Raw genomic sequence first — 22,338 nt, 5'->3', positions numbered from 1 at the left:
TGGAATGTAATGTTTGCCAAAACATTACATCCATTACATTGCCAAACAGAATGCTTTTCATTCAAGCCCAAAATTTCTCTTTTGGTCTCATCCATCCATATACCATTCTTGCAATGTAGCCTTCTGGCTTATCCAGGTGGTCTTTCACAAACTGTAGATGAGCAGCAGTGTTCCTTTTGGAGAGTTGTGGCTTTCTCCTTGCAACCCTGCCATGCAAACCATTGTTGTTCAGTGTTCTCCTGATTCCAGTCTTGTGAACACAGACATTTGCCAATGCAAGAGAGGCCTTTAGTTCCTTAGATATTACCCTAGGGTTCCTTGAGACTTCCCGGAGTATTACACACCTTACTCTTGATGTCATCTTAGTTGGTTGACCTCTCCTGGGGAGGGTAACAATGGTGTTGAATTGCCTTTGTATACAATCTGCCTGACAGTGGATGATGGAGTCCAAACTCTTTCGAGATAGTTTTGTAATGTTTTTCAGCGTGGTGAGCATCAACAACTGTTTTTCAGAGGTCCTCAGAAATCTCTCTTGTTTGAGCCATGACATACTTCCACATACATGTGTTATGAAGATCAGACTTTGATAGTGAATACCTAGAATTCTGTTCTTTAAATAAGGCAGGATCTCCCACACTCACATCTGATGGTCATCCCATTGATTGAAACACCTGACTCTAATTTCCCCTTCAAATGAACTGATAATCCTAGAAAGTCACATACTTTTGCCACACACAAATGTGTAGCTTTGGATCATTTTCTTCAATAAATAAATGAACAAGTATAATGTTTTTGACTCATTGTCTCATTATCTAATTTTAGGACTTGTGTAGAAAACAGATCATGTTTTAGGTCATATTTATGCAGAAATACTGAAAATACAAAAGAGTTCATAAACTTTTAAGCACCACTGTATAATAAATTAACTACCACGACCACTGTCATCCTTATGAGGTACTTTTGGCATTCTTTTATGAAAGTTTATGTCTTATTAAAAAGCTGTGAATGTTTCTATAATTGATCCAGACAGTGAAATTCTTTTTCAAATACTATCCTTTATCTTTTTCACATTTGGCCTTCTTATGGTTGTGTGTTCTTTAAGTAATTGTGATAACTTCCTCCAGCTCTAGCAGTTTTTCAAGAGGAAAACGTGACCAGTCCTTTAAAATGGGTTCTAGTAAGTCTAGGTCTTTGCTGTGTAGCATCAACAGAAAAGAGAATATAAGCTTTCTAAAGATTTACAAAATAGAAAGCAGTTGGCCCTAAAGTTGTCCAAAGGTCTGGATTTTCTCTAACTCACACTTGATAACCACATGACATTGGGAAAGATTTCAGGGAGGGAATGTCCCATCTTCTTGAAGATCTTTTTTATGCCATAAGGGAAATATAGTACTTAGCAATCTTTAACATTAGTTTCATGGCTGTAATTAGTTTAACAATATCCCTAACTTTACTTTGCATAGGACATAGAAGAGAGCAAACATGTACTTTCTCTGCATGGAGAAGTGGGGCTTTTATTTATGCAGAAGACAATATGAAGTGATGGTTCCCTGCATCTCCTGTATGAAGAAAATGGTCCATTCAGGATTAAAGCAGGGAACAGTTGCTTCCCAAGGAATTTGATGCCCTGTGATGCAGAAGCTAGGACTCTTCGTTCAAGCAACATTTAGAAGTCCATAGGGCAGCAGAGGAAAAGCTTTTGCACCTTGGGTAGTTGGCTCAGATTGACAAGTATTTTATGAAGTATTTTGAGAGCTTTGTCTGGGGCATAAGGAGGTCAATTTTCAGACTTCTCAGGTGAGTTAATATTGAAACATCTACAGCATTTCCCAAGCACATAGCTTAATTAGTTGAGCTTGCAAAATAGACTTTGGATATTAGGAATCTTGCCATGAAATTACATGTGTGCATATGTAACTCCATGCCTTATCAAATGTCTGTAAGTACAATCTTTACTGTGTAAGAATGTGATACCATAATTATGTACCAGGCCTTCTGATTGAATAAATCTCTTTGTTCTTTAATTCCTAGAACCAGAAATTATTTTCACAAACCTCATTTGTTTCACGTATAAGCTTTATATAGAGTGGACAGCATGGTTAAATAGCCTATTTCCGCTTCTTGGTTTTTATTGAAAAGTCATAAATGTTTATTCTGAAAAATTAACATTTGTCTCATCACTTGCTTGTTTTTAAATTATTGTTTAACATAGTTATTCATTGGAACATATCTTGTCTAATTTTGGATGATTATTTAAATAGTGACCCATATTACTAATTGTACTCATATTTTTCTCTCCGTCATAGGTAGATTTTGATATTTGGCATAGATTTATATTTCAGAAAGAAAATATTCAAGTAATTTTGTAATGTAGGCCTGTTTTTCACATAAGATAACCCTCATTTCCTTCATCTAGGGCTTGAAACAAAGCTTCAGACAGGGATCCTTGGGACCTGACACCATGGAGACGGAAAGTGAGCAGAATTCAAATTCAGCCAGTGGCAGCTCAGGCTCTGGTGGAAGTACTCGCCCTCAGATATCGCAAATGACACTCTATGAGCGGCAGGCAGTGCAGGTCAGGGGTTATCTTTGTTCTTTAGAAGTATAAGTGTGGCAGATATCAGGGTTGTTTTTAGAGCTGAGATAGTTAGCCATTGAAGGTACTGGAATTCATCAGATGATGGACTTCAACTTCCTACATGCTAGTATGACAGAACAAAACCTTGTTTTAAATCAAGCAGTGGTTCCTTTTTCCAGAGCAGTTCTTCTTTTACCCCAGTAGTCTTATGGTCTGCCCAGCTTGTATCCTTTGTTTTGAGGATAACCTAAATTAATATTAGGTCTCTTTTTATACTTTTGTTCTTTTTAGATAAGAAATGGTGAATGCATTTTGAGATGAGGGATTATTCTCAGTGACCAGTGCTAGGTCAATGCTAGGGGCCTCTGGCTTTTAAATCACTTCCGCCTTCCATATGCCGTTTGACAAGGACAGAGTATTACCTCCTGACCTGGCTCAGAGGTTGATGGAGAAGAGTGCCTGCAAGAAAAGACACTGAACTATGGGAGTTATATGTTGCTGCATGAGCTTCAGTAAAAAAGAGTTTGCTCCAAACGCTTCTGCAAAACAGTATAGTTCTGGAAGATCAGCATGGCACGTACTAAATGCAGCATATAAGAATTGATTATTTCTTTGAAACAATAGTCACCTTTTACTTCATTAAAGGAAGGGGCAATCTCAGGGTGTAGGTTGAAGAACTCTGGGGTAAGCTCTCATTTTCCAAAGGGTAGTGGTCCTGCTTAAGTTACCTTAAATGTGCATCTCCCAGGAAATTAGAAGCAAACTATAAGGCAAAGGTGTTTGGCTTTGCATTCTGGCCTACTGTGGGAAATGTGGCAAGGAAGCTAAAAAAAATTTGGGGTGGGGGCAGACCTAGCCTGTTCCTGCTGAAAATGTGATAAATCTAGTCCAGTTGCATTCTTCTGACCATTGTAATTAAGCTCTTTAAATTGTTTATCCTAATAACCTCTGTTTCCCCAGATTGGTGTGGTGATCCATATTTGTTTATATGGGACTGGGATTTGATTTGCTTTCATTTAATTTATAGACCAATGATTCTTAAACTGTTTAACCCAATTATTCTTTTTCCCAGTTTCAAATAGTGCCATTATCCCCACAAAGAAACCAGACTCTTTTACACAACTGTCTCATGTTTATACAAGTGTTTGTTTACTCAAACAAGCAATTACAAATTGCTGATTACCCCTATAATATGCCCCAATTACCCTCTTGGTAATTATTGCCAGTTTAAAAGAACCACTGTTGTAGATTATAGTTGTTCCATGGTCTTATTTTGGATTTCTTCTGTACTGCAGGCTCTTCAAGCACTGCAGCGACAACCCAATGCAGCCCAATATTTTCATCAGTTTATGCTTCAACAACAGCTCAACAGTGCTCAACTACACAGCCTGGCTGCAGTCCAGCAGGTGAGAAGTCAAGACATGTGCTAGTGAAACACGCTGTTTGGGAAGAGAAAAACCCTGGGACTGGAACTTCTTGAATGCCACCAAGGCTCCATCTTTTCCATCATGCTTTCCAGCATCTACTTGAATGTGGAGAGTTGAGTTTGAGAATATTAATATGCAGATGATAGTTCTATCTCTACATTAATCTCACAAATGCTATGAAACTTCTGAGTCAGTATTTGGAGACAGTTTTCGTCAGTGTTACATTGGGAGAATAAGAATTTCCCAGAGTAAGAATGCCCATTATGTCAACAACCAATTGCTGTTCCAAACTTGAGGAATGAAAAGCAAGATGTCCGCTAAACTATGATAAAGGTGGGAAGAAGAAGCACAAGATGTAAACTGCAATGGCTATTAGAAGGAACTGCACTCTTAAGTTGACAGAGGGCAATCAGCTGCTAAGTGGCTTCATTCCAGTAGAGAGTAAAGATTCTTACTTAAATGTGTTGAGTGTCTGGATAGCTTCTTTTGAGTTTGAGCCATGTTGTCCACTGTTCACATGAGAGTGCAGTTCCTTATACCCATTACAATTTAAATCTTCTTTTTCCTGCCTTTCCCATAACTTAATAGATAAGTAGCTTGGCGCTTCTCCGGCTTGGATTTAGGTGGCAATTGGTTCTTGACATAATGAGCACTGTTGAATGGTTGAGGGCAAAGAAATTGAGGCTGAGTTGAAAGAAAGGGAGATATTTTGATTAGGAAACTGCTCTCTTAGGGACTGTGGCTTTTCTAAAAAATATGTATGCAGCTTGGCTTTCCATAGATTTACTGCTAACTAGCAGGGGTTGATAAAAAGTAGCTAGGGGCCTACTTGGAAAATTTTGACATGTCTTTGGTTATTATGTGTTAATATAATAATTAGCACTGTCTGGGCTAATGTACTGTACTCTGGGCCACCTTTAAAATGATTATGAGCTGATGCAAAATATAGTCATTCACATAATGATATGAAGTAGGTAATTCATTCATATGGTAGTTGTAGGCTGCATTCAGATAGTACCACTAAATACAAAGTTGTGTCCATCCTCATTTCTGTCTGCTGAGCTTTGGACCTTTTGGAGAGTAGTGAAGGGAACTTTTGATTGCTCTTACTGATTGCTCACATGCTATAAATTTATTCCATGACTCTGAAAAAAACTCAAAAATTGCTCAATTATTTGAAAATAACATAATGGTCAAATGAACAGTCTGTTAAAATGATTGAGGTTTCTATCATAGTTTGCCTGCCTGCAGAAAGAATATATACTAATAAAAAGTTTAATTTCTTATTTTTTTGTCTTTTTATTAGGGAGTACCCAATAATAATACATCTTAATTCTATTTTTTTAAAAATATTTCTTATAGGCCACAATTGCAGCCAGCAGACAGGCAGGCTCTCCAAACACAAGCTCCCCTCAGCAGACAGCCACCACACAGGCTTCAGTAAGTAATTGTCCTTTGAGTGACTCATGATTCTTTGTTTGGATACATTCTTGATTATGAATGAATAATTTCATAGGTAAGTTTGGCATCTTGGAGTCTAGAAAAGGTGTTTGCTATGTGGGTGCAGAAGAAGAATAGATAGTATTAGAATGAAAAATGAGAAATATCTGTTTTGGAGAGTTAATGTGTGGGTGAAGACATTTTTAAATAGGATACTTGTCTTTATGGGAAGGAGACTGAAGTTTATATCAGTATCCCAGAAAAAAGGTTTTCCTTTACAGCAATTTTGGACTGACTCTTGTTTTGTATGATGGTATTGTCACTTAGAAGGCCATTGTGCATGTCTTCCAATTACTGAGGTTGTGCAGATATTGTGAAAGATTTCTGAGAGCAGTTGTTGGACTTCTTCCCCCATCTTTTTTTCCCACAACCTATTGGTGCCAGAAATAATGGACTGTGCACCGCCTGTTTCTTTCCTCTGTGATTCTCAGCTTCAGTTCCCTCATTTTGTTGGATTACCAATAATTGCTCACGGTAGCTATTGTATCTGGAGATGATAGGAGTTATAGCTAGCGATATCTGGAGATCAGAAGTAGGGAACTACTATTCCAGAACACATCTGATTTCCTGAAAGCTGCCAAAAAGACATGAAATCAGAGTTTATGTGTGACTAGTGGGATTGTGGAACAGATGGACCTGTTTTGGTCTTTCTAGTCATGAAGTTCAGGCACCATTTAGAAATTGCTTCCACTTTAGTTTCCATTGATATGTGGTGCCCATCTTTTTGTTGATTTTTTTTTCACTTTACAGATTAATCTGGCTACCACATCAGCTGCACAGTTAATCAGCCGCTCACAAAGTGTGAGTTCACCTAGTGCCACGACTCTGACACAATCAGTCCTTCTAGGGAACACCACCTCACCACCTCTTAACCAGTCACAAGCTCAAATGTATCTTCGGGTAAGAGTGCATGCATTGTTTACATTATCATAAACCCTCTATTTGTCCTCTTGTTCTAGTCTATCATGTGTCTCTCAGGCTTACAACAGTCCATGTTCAGCTGTAAGTTGGCAACCTCTATTCCCTTGAACACTTCAGTGTAAATGTACTGCAGGGACAGAGGATCATTTAGGATTTTATTTTCTGATTCTTAAAGACCCTGTGGCACTTACTAGGAGTTTGTATAATAGAATAGGACAAAAAAAAATCTTTTGGTGAGTTTTGGCTGCAGCTCTTAAAGCTCTTAAAGAGCTCTTAAAGCTGCTCTTGAGAAAATGCTCCCACTCTGCTGTTTAGAAGAGCTGTGAAGACCTGGCTCTTCACCCAAGCCTTCGGTGGGGAACAATGAGGCCCCTCACTTCATCACACTTGCCATATTTTTTTTCTTTATTTTTTATTGTAATTTCTTTGATTGTTGTAAGCCACCCAAAGTGATTGAGAGTTGTGCGGCAAATACATTTAGTAAATTATTATTGTCAGTCACACAGCCAGATGTTTAGACTGGATTTGGCATTTTTATTTACCTATTGAGTCCTTCCCAAGGACCTGAAATAGGCAGATGTTGTTATTTGATAGTGTTAAAGGTATCGTCGCAGGATGTAACCTGTTCCAAGTAAAGCTGCCTTTTGCAATTGACTGATGGTGATTTTGTCAATGCCAGTGGTCTTCAAGTGGTACTCCAGATGTCTTGGGATTGCACGCAAGGTGCTTATTATTATTATCGTTATTATCATCATCTAGAATATGATTCCCATGTCCTCATATCAATATCCTGGTTTGTAATACTGACTTTCTTGATTTTGAGACTTTATGGAGGGAAAGCTATAATTTTAATAAGGCTACTTTCGAAAGAAGTTTACTGTCCCTCCCTCCTCATTTCTTTGGGTTTTAGTTGCATATCTGTGAAAAGCTAACTCTTAACTTGTTTGGTTTCAGATTTTCATTTTAGATTTAGGGAATATGTTCTCTTCATTGGCCTGTCCCCTCCCAATCTTGGGTGTATACTTGAATCTCAGAATGTCCATGAGTAGAGCATTAATTTGATGCTGTGCTCTTGTTTCATGGCAGCTCTATAATATGAAAATGCTGTTCTTTAACTATCACAAGTAGTACATGTCCCTCACTTCCACTACCCCATCCTTCACTATCACTTGTAAACTAGTGGGTAAATTGCTAGATAACTACTGTTGGCCCAATAGTGGGGAAAGAATAATAATTTGCCCTCTGTAAATAAGTAATGTCTGCTTTCTATCTGATGAAGAAAAGACTGCAAAGGCAGGATGAGTTTCTGTTGGAGACCCTAGGACCCATGGCAGATTATAACCTTTTTGCTTCTGGTTCGATTTCTTTCTTCCTTTCTCTCTTTTACTATCCCATCTCCACACCATCTAATCCTTCCCAAACAGCCGCAGCTGGGGAACCTGTTGCAGGTGAACCGGACCTTGGGCCGCAATGTACCTCTTACCTCCCAGCTCATCCTGATGCCAAACGGGGCTGTGGCTGCTGTTCAGCAGGAAGCACCTCCCACTCATGCTCCTGGGGTCCACACAGACACAGACCAGGTCAGTGACACCCTTTTCTGGGGTTCCCATGACCAGCCTGGCCTGTCCCGTCCCAATCTTGGGTGTATACTTGAATCTCAGAATGTCCATGACTAGAGCATTAATTTGATGCTGTGCTCTTGTTTCATGGCAGCATTCATCATTTTCTGCATACATCAGCTGGAGGCCGTATTTCTGCAGTGGATTTATCCAACTGAACAGCTATAATGTTTATGTTTGTTGGCTATCCTGCTGTATTCTCATTCTCAGAATATGTACTTTTGTTGTTCCAGCATTAAATAAATACTTCTGGTATAATAAATGATTATTAAATAATAATTTGGATAAACATCTCCTTTACAAAAGGAGATTGTCCAAATACGGGGTGTGTGGGAATTAATTTGCTATGGGGTAGAGGAAACTTAAGGGCTGTCGTGATCTGACTATGAATCATGATACGTAGAGATTGTAGAATTACTGCCTCTGGCCTGCTTGATCACTTAATTCTGTCTTTCTCATCACTTCTTAACACATTGGAAAGTTGAGGGCGGGGGCAAACTGTTCTGCATCTATTTTCTGTCCATATCTATTTTCCATCTTAAATAGTGTTTCTTTGCAAAAGTCAACTTCTGCCAATTGGAGTTACAGGAATGTGGAGCAAGCAGTCATCAGGATACTGTAGCATCATTCTGAAGGAGCTTGCTCAGGACTGTATTCATATGGGGGAAGGATGTTTTTATCTACTTCTGTCCAGGAAGTGCCATGTGATCTTTAACTTTAAAGAGAAGAGATTAAAACTTTGTCAAAGTAACCAATTCTTTTAAAAACTACTTGATCCTCCTTCCCTGTGGTACTTAATAATATTGGCTAATGCTCAGTCTGGACCCAACAAAAATTGGGCAGTTTTCCTGCTGGATGAACAAGAGTAGATTCCAGAACATTCTGCCCTTTAAAACTTATGGTAATGGCTCTTTCTTTTTCCATATGTTTTCCAGGTGCAGAATTTGGCTGTCAGGAGTCAGCAGACCTCAGCAGCTAATGCACAACTCCAAGCTTCTACTCCAAAGGCTACTTTGCCAGGGAATTCCCAGTCTTCAGTACTTCCCCAGGCTGCCCATGCTGGCCAGACCTTGACAGTAACACAAGCATCTTCTGGTGGTGTAGGCCAGTCACTCAATCTCAGCCAAGGTGCAGCAGGAAGTAATGGCATTTCTGGAGGTGTGGCATCATCAATAGGGAGTCATGCTACCACTGGGTTGAACCAGGCAACTTCCTCTGGCCCAGGAACCAACTGCCAAAGGAAAGGCACTGGTGTAGTTCAGCCTTTACCAGTACCTTCTGCTGCCCAGGCAGTGACTGTGAGCCAGGGAAGTCAGACAGAGGCAGACAGTGCAGCAGCAAAGAAGGCTGAGGGTGATGGTAATGGGCAACAGACTGTGGGCATGAACCTGACCAGGACAGCTACACCAGCCCCAAGCCAAACTTTGATCAGCTCTGGTATGTGACGTGATTCTTTTCTTTGTGGGAAGCCTGCCAATTTCTGCTTGGACCTTTTTGAATTCTTTGTCTAGGTTCACTCTTTTTATAGTTGCTACATGTCACAGGAAAGATAAATGTTAATTAGGTGTAACCTATTGGTACTTCTCATTGCTATGTTGATTTAAAGTGGAAAGGGTCCTTGGCCCTTGGCCCTGGAAAAGGGAGCTGTGTTTTGTTACACCATCTTCATTCTCAGCTGGTGAGAATGGCAAAGTTGTTTTCTGCAGGGATGAGAAATAAATCTACCACAAGGGCAACGTCTCCTATATCAGTGATATCAAGGGTTGGACATATGTGGTCCCTTTCTCTGCATAGAGGAAGGAAAAGAGAAATTGCTCCCAGTCTCTTTACCTACTTGGTGGAAAGGGCTAATCTTTGGTTAATGATTAATGTTTCTTCACCAACATTAAGAGGAGATCAGAAAGAGAAGGAAAAGGTGCAAGACCTTGTGATGCCTGTGGATGAATCATAGAGCTTTTGCAGTTACATGAGTGGGCAGGATTGAGCGTCCCCCACCGCCCCAATTTGCTTGGCTCTCTTGGCTTCTCCTTTTTTCATCTTCCCCGAATTGTTATGTTTTGGGGTGGGGGTATCTGACTTCATTTCCTTACATTACTTTAAATACATTTAGTGATAGTGCTAAACCTTTTTCTTGCTGCTTACAGCCACGTATACCCAAATCCAGCCTCACTCGCTGATCCAGCAACAGCAGCAAATTCACCTGCAGAAGCAAGTGGTGATCCAGCAGCAAATTGCTATCCATCACCAGCAGCAGTTCCCGCATCGTCAGTCCCAGCTCTTGCACACTGCCACACATCTCCAGCTGGCCCAGCAGCAGCAGCAAGCTCCACCTATGACCCAGCAGCAGCAGCAGGGGCCACAGCAGGTTCCGCAACAGGCCCCATCTCTTCAGGGCCAACAGCAAGCCCAAACTCTTGTTGTCCAGCCCATGCTGCAGTCACAGCCTCAGCCAGTGCAGCTCCAGCAGGACAGTCTTTGTCAGGCAGTCACTAAGACCCCTGTCCCTATTCAGTCCAAGCCTCCCATAGCCCCTCTGAAACCCCCACAACTTGGTGCTGCCAAGATGTCAGCTTCCCAGCAGCCCCCACCTCATATACCAGTGCAGGTGGTAGGAAGTCGTCAGCAAGGTTCAGCTCAGGCACTAGGGCTTCCTCAGATGAACACAGCTGCGCAGGTCCCCCGGGGTGTGCCAGCTGTAGTGCAGCCAGTATCCCAAGCCCACACAGTGTCCTCATTGGCACAGATCTCTTCCTCTTCTTCTTCCTCTTCCTCTTCTTCGTCGTCATCTTCGCCACCACCGCCTCCTCTACAAGAAGCCCTTCCTCCTCTCACTGCTGGAGCCAATGTGGCACAAGTGCAAGGCACAACCCAAGTGAAGAGCACTACTTCATCTCCAGTCCTTGCTCAGGCAGCAGCAACAGCATATTATGTACAGCCGGTCCAGTTATCAGTAAGTGGCTCCTTGGGAATGTAGTGGGAAACAGGGTTGGAGGAACATGGAGGGAGGCAGTTATAATTTCCCTACACAGGCTTACCCAGCTAGCCTGTTGTTGAGAGAAGTTCCATTCTGTATCTGGTGTCTGGATAATTTCTGGTCAAATAGGATGATCTGTAAACTGGTCATTAATTTCCTTAGATTTCCAGATAAGTGAGACAGCAATTGTTGGTTAACTATAAGCACTTAAGAATAGCTTTCTTTTGAGGAAAGGTGCAGTTGAAAGAGATGGGCAATCTCTATTCTCTGTGGTTCCGCTGATGCTTCTTTCCTCGCAGCCTTGATTTGATGGCTGGAATCTTGCATCTAAATAATACTTGAAATGGATTCTGTAATATCTTCACTAAAATGTATCTGTCATTTCAAAATGTTGTTCCTCCTACACAGAGCAAGCCCCAAGCTTTGGCAGTCAAGCGCAAGGCAGAATCTGAAGAGGAGAGGGAGGATTCCAGCGCACCATCTTTCCAGGCTGCCAGATCGTCTCCTGTGGCCGAGAGCCCCAAAACCACTGAAGATAAGGGTGGCCTTGGAGGTGAGGAGAGCAGAGGTACATTTTCACTGTTGTTTTTATGGTTTACACATATGGATTCTGTGCCTGTGCATTAGCCTATTTGTAATGTTCCAAAGTGTAGGACTTTTGGTGAGAGTCCTCCCATTCTCAGTAGTATAATATACATAAAAACAGCTCCCTCCTTTCTCAGTATCAAGACTTCAACCTCAGAGGGACCTTTGTGTTCAGAATGCTTGACTTCTGGTTATGTCCAGAAGTGCAAGAAACCATTGGACCCAGGTCACCATAAGAAAAGGCAAAAAATATTTGCTCAAATCTGAATCTGGCATTGAGTTTGTTAGTCCTGCCCCTTCAGTTCTGATGGAAATGATGTTCTTCCTATCCTGCAGCTTCTGCCTCTGTTAGCCTTCCCATTATTGATTGCATAGAAACCCATTTGTTCACCTCACTGATTTTGTCTTATGAGGGGAAATTTGTGAATATATGCTCCCTGAGTATAGATGTGAGTTTGTGCATGATGCCCTGCCAAGTGAGGCAGATTTTCTACAGGTTTAATTCTTTTTGTGATGTTCTCCTCAGATTTGATGCATAAAGATACTACAGTGTAAGCATGTTCAGCATCAGTACTCTCTGTCACATCACTGTTTCTCTCCTCATCCACTCACTTGGATTATGACTAGGTAATTCACCCTTATCCACTACAGGCTTTTCACCCCTCAGATTACCAGAACAGCTCAATGTCATCATGGGATACTTTGATTTATTTTAATGCTAGCCATTCCTATCAGTGAGGCAAGAGTAAATATTTGGGGTGTGCATAAAATGGAAAATTTGTTTTATTTCAACCCCCCCCCCCAAAAAAAACCCCATATTACATTCTGGAACTTCTGCCAAATCAGAACTTCTGAAAAGTCATAGTTTGGCTTGAGAGATGGTTAAACTCATGGGTCTAGACATCTGCCAATACCATCTGGCAACCACAGTAATTTCTTGATTTATTACTTCATTTTATTCCTGAGGGTAGTTGCAGAAATTCCTGATTCATTTTAAATGTTCACAATATTTCAAAGTTGAGGAACCTCTTAGGTTTAGAAGCAATTCCAAAAAACAGCATCTTTCATTCTCCCAGGTGATTGAATTCATTGGCAAACATCAAGATGTGATCAAGAATGCTACTGTCCTTCTTAAATACCATTATGAGTCTGTTGATGATTTGTTCTTGAGCATATCCTGTGATTTTCCTATTTGAGCCTACTTCATCTTGTACCTCTTGGGCCACATGGTGTCAGCAACTGCCATCAGACACTTTGCTCAGAGTACTTCAAACATGATTTTTCAAGTTGGTTCCTGTTCAATCTTCCGCTTCTTTGTTACATGGGAGGTCCTTAACTCCCTGCTTTGTTAGATGGACATGAAAACTCTCAGAAGGGAACTTCTTTCAACAGCCCCAGTCTGTCCATTGTGTTAATCATCTACATCTCTTACACTAAAGGGCACACTCTCATGCCTAATAGACAGGAGGAAAAGCTGTGCCAGCTGTGTGCAAGGATTTGTAGGCATTCAAACAGCTTGTTTACAGGTGCAGGTGATTATGAACAATTCTATAGTGGCTTGATGTTTAAACAAACAGGGTGGAATAATGTCACCTTTGCTTCAGTTTCAGTTATGAAAGATGGGCATGGTCAAATATATAGTGCTTATGAATCAGCTTGGGACAATATTCTTGAATCTCTAGACATTGAATGCAAATGAGGAGGAGCTAAATTTTACTCTGCTTTCTGAAGCTTTCAACTGTTGGGAATACCCAAAGATAAATTCCTCAGTTGCTTACTGGGAGAGGGGTGTCAGTCACAGGTCTCTGGTCCTGAAATTTTCTTTGCAAGTATGTGACATTTCCTTTGGTTGTTCAGAAAATAGCCAGAGCTCTTCAGGAGGGTCCTGATTGCATTCTAATGGAGTTCTTGTGACCTTCCTAAGCATAGTTCACTCTTTTCCTCAAAGGGCTGACAAAACTGAGTGAAATGATAAGAGCCTCATACCTTTGTATACTCTTCACTATTGAGAACGGTGAGTGCCTGTCTCTCTTGGAATAGATATCGTGTAGGCACAAAACCATATGTGTGAATTCATACATAACATCAAATAACTATAGTTAGAGGTAAATCACGAGTTCTGTCTAGTTGGGGGTAGAGAGAGGTATACCTGGAAAATGATGACCATATATATAGAACAGAATCTAAATGATGCTATATAAATAAATATAGCAAAACTTCTGAATCTTGGGAAGCAATTAGGATCAGGCTTTGTTTCCATAAACAGTTTTCTCCCCTCCATGGCTCATAAATGTATTGTTCTCTCTGGTCCTTGATCAGCATGGGTAGAAACTGACACAAGAAGTTGAGAAACTGACACAAGAAGTCAACATGTGAGATCCCCTAGGAAGAAGTTGTCATGAGCAGCAATTGCCCTGCTGTTTCCTCCATCCCAACTGGTATTGAATCCTCAAATTCTGCAAGGGGACTAAATACTATTTAACAAATATGTGCAGGTTTAACAGTCTATACAATTCCCACATGGGATTGTTTTTAACAATGAATGTGTGGATTTAATGTTTATAAAACTAATCCTTTTTGTTAAATATACAGCAGTTTTTAAATTTAGTTTGTTAATGGTGTTTCTGTTTTAGAGAAGTCTGACTCTTTCACCAGTGCTACCCCAACTGCACCCCCAAGTGACCCCAACTCTGTAAATCCTACAACTGCTTCTGTTCCTACATTGGCTTTGTTGTCACGTCAGACAGGAGATTCCAAACCTCCACAAGCCATTGTCAAGCCTCAGATTCTTACGCATATCATAGAGGGCTTTGTCATTCAAGAAGGGGCAGAGCCTTTCCCGGTAAGAAGGTTGTTGGCATTTTGATCCTTTTTTTTTCATGCTAAGTTGATTCTATGGGCTAATCCAAATCTCAGAATTATGGGGAAAAATATATGAACAATTTTGATAGAAGCCAGTGAGTAAATGAAAATGATGAATGTTTATAATTTTCTGCTTTAGAAGACAAATATTTTTTGCCTAGTGCAGCTCAGTGGCAGTATTTACAATTACATCTATTGATGTTCCAGCTTGGACCTGTGGTTTTCTTAGCCTTAGAAACATAATCTACAAGCAGTTATTACATCCTATGACACAAAACCCCCTGTAATTGCCCTCTATAAAATTCTGTTGTGGTGAATTAATTTGGTATAAAACAGTTGAATGGAAAAAAGAATGAGACTGTTGTTTAGATCATTGGAACAGTCTTAACATCAATAGCAAAAACTTCAGTAGATCTTAAATTATGTCTTATTCCACACCAAAAACATTATTTCAGACTTATTGGACTCTTTTGCATTTATATAGAAAGGGCGCGAGTAAATTGTCATGCTATTAGAGGTGCAATGAAAATGCTTCATTTGAATACCTGTCCTGTAATTGTTCCATTGGGGAGGTAGTTAGCACATGTATTCATTCTGAGACAAGATTTGATATTTTCAGATTCTTTTGAACTATATTCCTATTACATAGAAGTTGACATCTCAACACAGAAAGCAGATTCTCTGTGCCCTATTTATAGTTAAAAGACTTAGTCTTCAGCATTGCAAAGAAATATGGCCTTCAGCTCCTCAGTGGTCTGTAGAGTTAATGTTATTAACAGCTTACTTATTGACATAGATTAACTATGAATGATTATAATGATATATGGCTACCATTCACTGAAATGCTTATATAGTACCTTTATATATGTGTATATCCTTGAATGTATGGCCTGTTGGTTTGTTTCTTAATTTTGTGTATTATTTTCCTTTCTCTTTCAATTAAAAGCAAAAAAACTTAAAAAAAAATTGGGGACCTGATATATCATGACCAAGCAATGTATTCCTCTTTGCCCTTCCTTACCTGCCAGGATGAGCTCTGTGTGGACTTAGCTGATATTACCAAAGCCAGAGGAAAAAATGCAGTAATACTGTAGGCCCTCCTAACAAGGCATGTAGAAGATGAATGCTGAGGGTGAGGCTGATGCAAATTTTTTTTTCCCCTCTTGAATGCAGGTGGGCTGCTCTCAGCTCCTAAAAGACTTTGAAAAGCCCCTTCAAGGAGGCACTCCATCTAGGCAGACTGAAAACCAGCCCAGCAACTCTCCTGGAGTGGAAAGCTTAACAGCTGGTGAGTGTTTGCTGAGAGCTAAGAGTAGTTAGAAAGAAACTGTGGTAGGTTATGATATTTTCTTGCTACTAAGTATTTTTCAAATATTTTGTCCATTTTTCTATTTTTTTTTTAAAGCAAGAAGTAGTGAAACCTTATGAAAAAGGGCTCTTAGTTTCCATCATATTTACTTCTTTACATTTGAAAACCAAAGGGATAACCCAGACACGGACATTGAGAAATCTTCACACATTTCTCTCATTAAGACATCCTGTCTCCATGAGGGTCGAGGCCATAAAGACAAAAGGAGGGGGGGGGTTGCCCTGAACTCTGACTAGTAACCAATAGGTCATCAGGAAGATAAGTTTCCCCCAATAATAAGGAGGATCCAAAACTTATGCCAATTTCAACCAATCATTTATTAATTGCTGTATCTCTTTGTAAGGAACATGTATAAAATTGTCTTCTTTGGGCATGGGAGGGGTCTCCTCTGCCTTAAGGGGAGACCCCAGCTGACTCAATTGGCTTACTTTCAATAAAACCTTAAAATCTCAGCTGGTACTTTCGTGTTGGATCTTCTGCCGGACTGAATCCTAATTGGAAAGAGTCAGAAACTCTCAAATCTTGCTAACAGTAGCTGAGTGCGTATTCACATTCTTAGGAATTAATGTGATCTTCCTTGAAGCATTACCCAGAGTACAACAAGATTCATCATTAGCATTACATTCAGTGTCAAGGTTTAATGTTTACCCAGTATAAAAACTATGAGGCTTCCAGACTTTCTTTTGGGAGACATTCTTTCATGCTTTAAATAAGTTTTAGTATAGTCTTTCAGTGGAGCAGTACATTTTTTTTCTCAAATAGATTTTAGTTTATATCCTGTTTTTGCTAATTAACAAGATGGTTTGTAAGTGTCTCTGCATCTGTCATTTCCTCAGATCAAGACAAGAAAGGAAACTTGTTGAAATGTGAGTTCTGTGGAAAATATGGCCCAGCCAGTCAGTTCCGTGGTTCCAAGAGGTTCTGTTCTGTAACATGTGCAAAGAGGTATTGATAATTGGATCTCCTTGAAATTTGTGACTCCTCATACAAGTAATTTAGAGCATGAATGCTTAAATACAAAACTAGTAGACTAGAAAAGAAGCTTCCTTTTATTTCTAAAGGATAGGAATTCTTATTTTTCTCTCATCATAATAGGTACAATGTGAGCTGCAGCCACCAACTACGGCTGCAAAGGAAAAAAATAAAAGAGCTCCAAGAAGCAAACTATGCTCGTCGTCGACGTGGGCCCCGGCGCAACAGTTCTGAGATTGCTCGAGCCAAAATCCAGGGCAAACGTCACCGGGTAAGGATATAGAACTGTTCTTTTTTTCTACCATGCTTAGGAGATGTGGAATTAACTTGAGGTTCTCCTGTTTCTCTGCACTGGTGCTGGGAGACATTTTCAAACAGAGACGTCTGGAACTGAATCAAGGTTGGGACCATGTGGTGTTGGGGCAGAGCTTAATGGAGTTTAAGAGATAGTTGAAATGGGCCAGTCTTCCTCTTTCTCCCAGCAATGTTGCTTTAGTTGCTGTGAGAAATGGAGAAGCTATCACGTTTGCTTACCATCCTATTTCCCTGCAGGTTAACAGGGTGCCCAGCTGCCTGAAGGACAGGAAAGAGAGGGGGTCTCCTAGTCCTAGCCTGCCAAATATGATGGTGGGTGTGGACTGGGGGGAACAAGAAGGGGTGGCATGGAATATGGCAGTTTGCATTGTACCTAGTGAACATTTTGTGATTCCATATCATAAGCATCTTGTGATACCATCTGAAGGTATGAGAGTGTTCACAACATGCTGTTAATTTTTAAAATGTGCTGTACAATCCTAAAAAGTTGCTTATTTCTGTTTAAAGTACTGGAATTGGACTAACTGTTCACAAAATATGTCCAGATGGCTGAAAAATTAAATTTAGAAGCATTAAAGAAACAGTTCCAAACTATACAGATGAAGGCTTTGAGGATACTTTGAGAGGACAGTAATCTAATGGTGTGTAGTGCAATGTTATAGTGATCATGTTGGCCTCTTCTTTATTACAGTTTCTGTAATACAGTTTAAAGAGAGTTTGCAAAGAATTTCCTTGAGCAACCTTAATCTCCATCAGGGCTAAACAAGACTGACAAAAGGCCTGTTATAATCAACATAAACTGTGCAGTACTATAGTTTCTAAAATAATACTCCCATGAAATCTTGATAAAAAATAGAATGTACTCTTAATCTGCCCATTTTTTAAATCCATGTCCATTAAGATTGATTGGAAAAGTTTTACAACAATTCATAGTCCAGTCAAAGGTCCAAGAGATTATATGATATGATTGTATTGTTTTTATGGGATCTTGGCACTTTTGGCTTGTAAAAGAGTTTGCATATAAACAAATACTTGTCCGTTATCAGGTCCTTTGGTAGCTGCCTGAATGGAAAGTAATTCTTTTCCAAACTTGCTTCTCAGAGAGTTGTCTTTAGCAAGATTTGTTGAGATGAATAGCATGGAGACATACAGTGGGGCAAAAAAGTATTTAGTCAGCCACCAATTGTGCAAGTTCTTCCACTTAAAAAGATGAGAGAGGCCTGTAATTTTCATCATAGGTATACCTCAACTATGAGAGACAAAATGAGAAAAAAAATCCAGAAAATCACATTGTCTGATTTTTAAAGAATTTATTTGCAAATCATGGTGGAAAATAAGTATTTGGTCACCTACAAACAAGCAAGATGTCTGGCTCTCACAGACCTGTAACTACTTCTTTAAGAGGCTCCTCTGTCCTCACTCGTTACCTGTAGTAATGGCACCTGTTTGACCTTGTTATCAGTATAAAAGACACCTGTCCACAACCTCAAACAGTCACACTCCAAACTCCACTATGGCCGAGACCAAAGAGCTGTCGAAGGATACCAGAAACAAAATTGTAGACCTGCACCAGGCTGGGAAGACTGAATCTGCAATAGGCAAGCAGCATGGTGTGAAGAAATCAGCTGTGGGAGCAATAATTAGAAAATGGAAGACATACAAGACCACTGATAATCTCCCTTGATCTGGGGCTCCATGCAAGATCTTGCCCTGTGGGGTCAAAATGATCACAAGAACGGTGAGCAAAAATCCCAGAACCACATGGGGGGACCTAGTGAATGACCTGCAGAGAGCTGGGACCAAAGTAACAAAGGCTACCATCAGTAACACACTATGCCACCAGGGACTCAAATCCTGCAGTGCCAGACGTGTCCCCCTGCTTAAGCCAGTACATGTCTGGGCCCGTCTGAAGTTTGCTAGAGAGCATTTGGATGATCCAGAAGAGGATTGGGAGAATGTCATATGGTCAGATGAAACCAAAGTAGAACGTTTTGGTCTAAACTCAACTCGTCGTGTTTGGAGGAGAGAGAATGCTGAGTTGCATCCAAAGAACACCATACCTACTGTGAAGCATGGGGGTGGAAACATCATGCTTTGGGGCTGTTTTTCTGCAAAGGGACCAGGACGACTGATCCATGTAAAGGAAAGAATGAATGGGGCAATGCATCGTGAGATTTTGAGTGAACACCTCCTTCCATCAGCAAGGGCATTGAAGATGAAACGTGGCTGGGTCTTTCAGCATGACAATGATCCCAAACACACCGCCCGAGCAACGAAGGAGTGGCTTCGTAAGAAGCATTTCAAGGTCCTGGAGTGGCCCAGCCAGTCTCCAGATCTCAACCCCATGGAAAACCTTTGGAGGGAGTTGAAAGTCTGTGTTGCCCAGCGACAGCCCCAAAACATCACTGCTCTAGAGGAGATCTGCATGGAGGAATGGGCCAAAATACCAGCAACAGTGTGTGAAAACCTTGTGAAGACTTACAGAAAACGTTTGACCTCTGTCATTGCCAACGAAGGATATATAACAAAGTATTGAGATGAACTTTTGATATTGACCAAATACTTATTTTCCACCATGATTTGCAAATAAATTCTTTAAAAATCAGACAATGTGATTTTCTGGATTTTTCCCCCCATTTTGTCTCTCATAGTTGAGGTATACCTATGATGAAAATTACAGGCCTCTCTCATCTTTTTAAGTGGGAGAATTTGCACAATTGGTGGCTGACTAAATACTTTTTTGCCCCACTGTAGATATTCCAGCAACTGGATTATTTTCCATTTAGAACCAATTTATCCCTGTGTACATTAGGGTAGAGACCTTTTCTTTTTCTTGCTAACAGTCTTCCTGTGGTCCAGAGAAGAGGCAGATCTTTTAAGTGAATAACGTTTACTGCTGGCTGTTTACATAACAGTCTCCTGAATCTTTATTAATCTAGAAAGCAGTTATTACATCTATTCTTTCTTGTAACCTCTCCCTGAGATTAGGCATGAAGAATGATATAATCATCACAGCATCAATCCATCTTGAAAATGCTTCTGAATAAAAGCAAAATACAAACTTAGGAATATACATAAAAGTTCTTGGGAGATCAAGTGTACTAGGAGTTTCATAGCATGAACTTTTTTTTCCTTTCCTCTTGGGGCAAAAATGAGTCTTAAATTGTGTTAATCTACTCAAATACGACATCTTTTTACTCTCTGACTCCTCTGCTATTTCAATACTTTTTAAGATTTATTTATCACTGCTGTGCCAGAACATGCAGCTGCTTGATTTCCTGTCCCTACTTTCTTTTTGCTGTTCAAGTCAATTGTATTAAATTTTGCAGAAGCAGTTTTGGGGAGGCAAGCATTTCAACACTTGGTATAGTCTTACGCAGTGAGATGATCCATGGATTATGGATCAATAACTGGACTTTCCACTTAAGAGTCTTTCCTAAAAAAGAAAAAGAAGAAATATTGGTTATACTATGATAATCTCATTCTTTTCTACTGAGAGGACTATCCATCTAAGTCTTGTATGTCTGTCAGTGAGAAGATTGATTGAGAGGTATCCTAGTACATGTGGAATAACCAGAGACCTATGTATATTCTTTTTGTCTTGTTTCTTCATTCTTCTCTATCTTCACGAGAAGCTTTGTCTTTTGAGTAGTGGTATGCATGAAACAGAAAACAAAATTGTTTTGGTAAAACAGTCCCATCCAGAATATTTTGTTGGAATTTTCTGAGTTCACTGCACTCAACTCAGTGCAAACAAATCTCAAAACAACTCAAATGTTGTGTTTTTTTATGAAAACAAAAAATAAAACATTTTTACTGTTCTAGACATAGAAAACAGTGAGAACTCAAGACAAGAACCTTGCTTCCTTGTTTTTCACCTCAGGCCCATAGGAGTAGACAGACTAGCAGGTCATTTATTGCTATGAACTCTAACTTTAATGTGCAGAAAAATCTATAAAGGAGCTTGTTTTGAAAACTTCCATTTGATTCTGTGGAAACTGTTCAGGAGCACTCAGGCATTCTTTGCCTTTGGAGAATATTAAATAAATTTGTGGAGAGATAAATTGTGTTATTTCTCAAAGTACAAATATATCTCCCACATCCACTGACGCAAACATTTTCTGAAGCAATTCTGGTGTAATTCCTCTCTTTGCAGGTTGCTCTAGCGATCCTTTCCTCCCCTCCATTCTTGCCGCTTTTCTGGTGGTTGCCATTATGATATTACAATCCAAAAACGAAAGTGTCTCAAAAAGGGAAAAAGAAAAGGCAAGCTTCCCCTTTTTTTTCTCTCTCTTGTCTGCCTCTGCCCTTAATACTTTTGTCTCAAGTGGCACTCCGTAGCTACAGTCAGCATCACAGTCTGGCTCATGTTATCTTTATCTTTGTTTTGTAAAATCCACCAATTGTCTGCACTCTTTAATAATAAACAAAAAACATTCCCATGAAGGTCCAGTTTGTTTGTCTAATTTAATTCCAATTTGTTCAAAAGCACCTTCACCTAAAGAATATATATGAAGAAGAATATTATTCTTCTGTTCCAAAACTTAATCAAGAATAGACATGTGCTGGATGTCTAGTTCATTATTAATCAAACTTATGATTAATAATGTGAAATGCAGCTGTTACTTGTGCAAACCTTAACCCAATAACTAAGATTTCACAGAGGACCCTCTGGACTGGAAAGGTAGAAACCTAATGGTATATTATTATTGCAAGAACATATTAAATTGGAGTGTCAACTTGAGTTAAAAAGTTTCTTCCAAACCAGTTTAATTCCTGGTGTTTCTCTATTCACAAAGTCTATTTTCAAATATCTATTTTTAAAAAAAGGCATGTATACACATATACTCCATATACACACCTTTGATATTACCAGCATTCTACGTTCAGATTCTTGGTTCCTTTAGCAGGCTGTACCCACAAACCTATTCATATGGCCCAACTTCTGCATAGCAGAATCTTAACAGTAGTATCTTACTCTCCAGGCAGTCAGGCAATAACATTATGATTCTGAGTAATTCTGCCCAGCTGTGATTCTGTCTATGATGATTCTATCTGAGTAATTCTGTCCAACTGCACTCTGAGCATTGCTTCTATGCTGCATGTGCTCAGTGGGTGGTGCCCATATAAGCTCAGATCCTGCATACTCTGTTTGATTTAATTGGGTGCCTAGCAATATCATCATGGGTGCCAATAACTTTATAAATTGGCCATAT

The 22,338-nt window shown here is 39.8% G+C and overlaps 1 protein-coding gene across 5 annotated transcripts in view; it reads left to right on the top strand.

The window, feature by feature from the left end:
- PHC1 (polyhomeotic homolog 1) overlaps window positions 1–22,338 on the top strand; it is a 44,087-nt gene that overhangs the window by 14,841 nt on the left and 6,908 nt on the right. The window contains exons 2-13 of one of the 5 annotated variants that reach the window (XM_025166850.2): window positions 2,417–2,474; window positions 3,874–3,984; window positions 5,368–5,445; window positions 6,256–6,405; window positions 7,851–8,006; window positions 8,981–9,482; window positions 10,190–10,995; window positions 11,428–11,587; window positions 14,238–14,446; window positions 15,640–15,754; window positions 16,672–16,780; window positions 16,931–17,078. In XM_025166850.2, the coding sequence (XP_025022618.1) occupies window positions 3,928–3,984; window positions 5,368–5,445; window positions 6,256–6,405; window positions 7,851–8,006; window positions 8,981–9,482; window positions 10,190–10,995; window positions 11,428–11,587; window positions 14,238–14,446; window positions 15,640–15,754; window positions 16,672–16,780; window positions 16,931–17,078 (2,490 nt within the window). In that variant the 5' untranslated portion in view covers window positions 2,417–2,474; window positions 3,874–3,927. Of the gene's footprint in view, window positions 1–2,416; window positions 2,576–3,873; window positions 3,985–5,367; window positions 5,446–6,255; window positions 6,406–7,850; window positions 8,007–8,980; window positions 9,483–10,189; window positions 10,996–11,427; window positions 11,588–14,237; window positions 14,447–15,639; window positions 15,755–16,671; window positions 16,781–16,930; window positions 17,079–22,338 lie in introns of all 5 variants that reach the window. The other 4 variants (XM_007428531.4, XM_007428532.4, XM_088137562.1 and 1 more) reach the window with 4 other exon arrangements.

The sequence above is a fragment of the Python bivittatus genome, unplaced genomic scaffold (assembly GCF_059951505.1).
Source record: "Python bivittatus isolate LINGU-HERP-01145 unplaced genomic scaffold, Pbiv_v1 ctg000220_np1212, whole genome shotgun sequence".
Classification (NCBI taxonomy): Eukaryota; Metazoa; Chordata; class Lepidosauria; order Squamata; family Pythonidae; genus Python; species Python bivittatus.
This window is presented reverse-complemented; position numbering and strand designations above follow the sequence as displayed.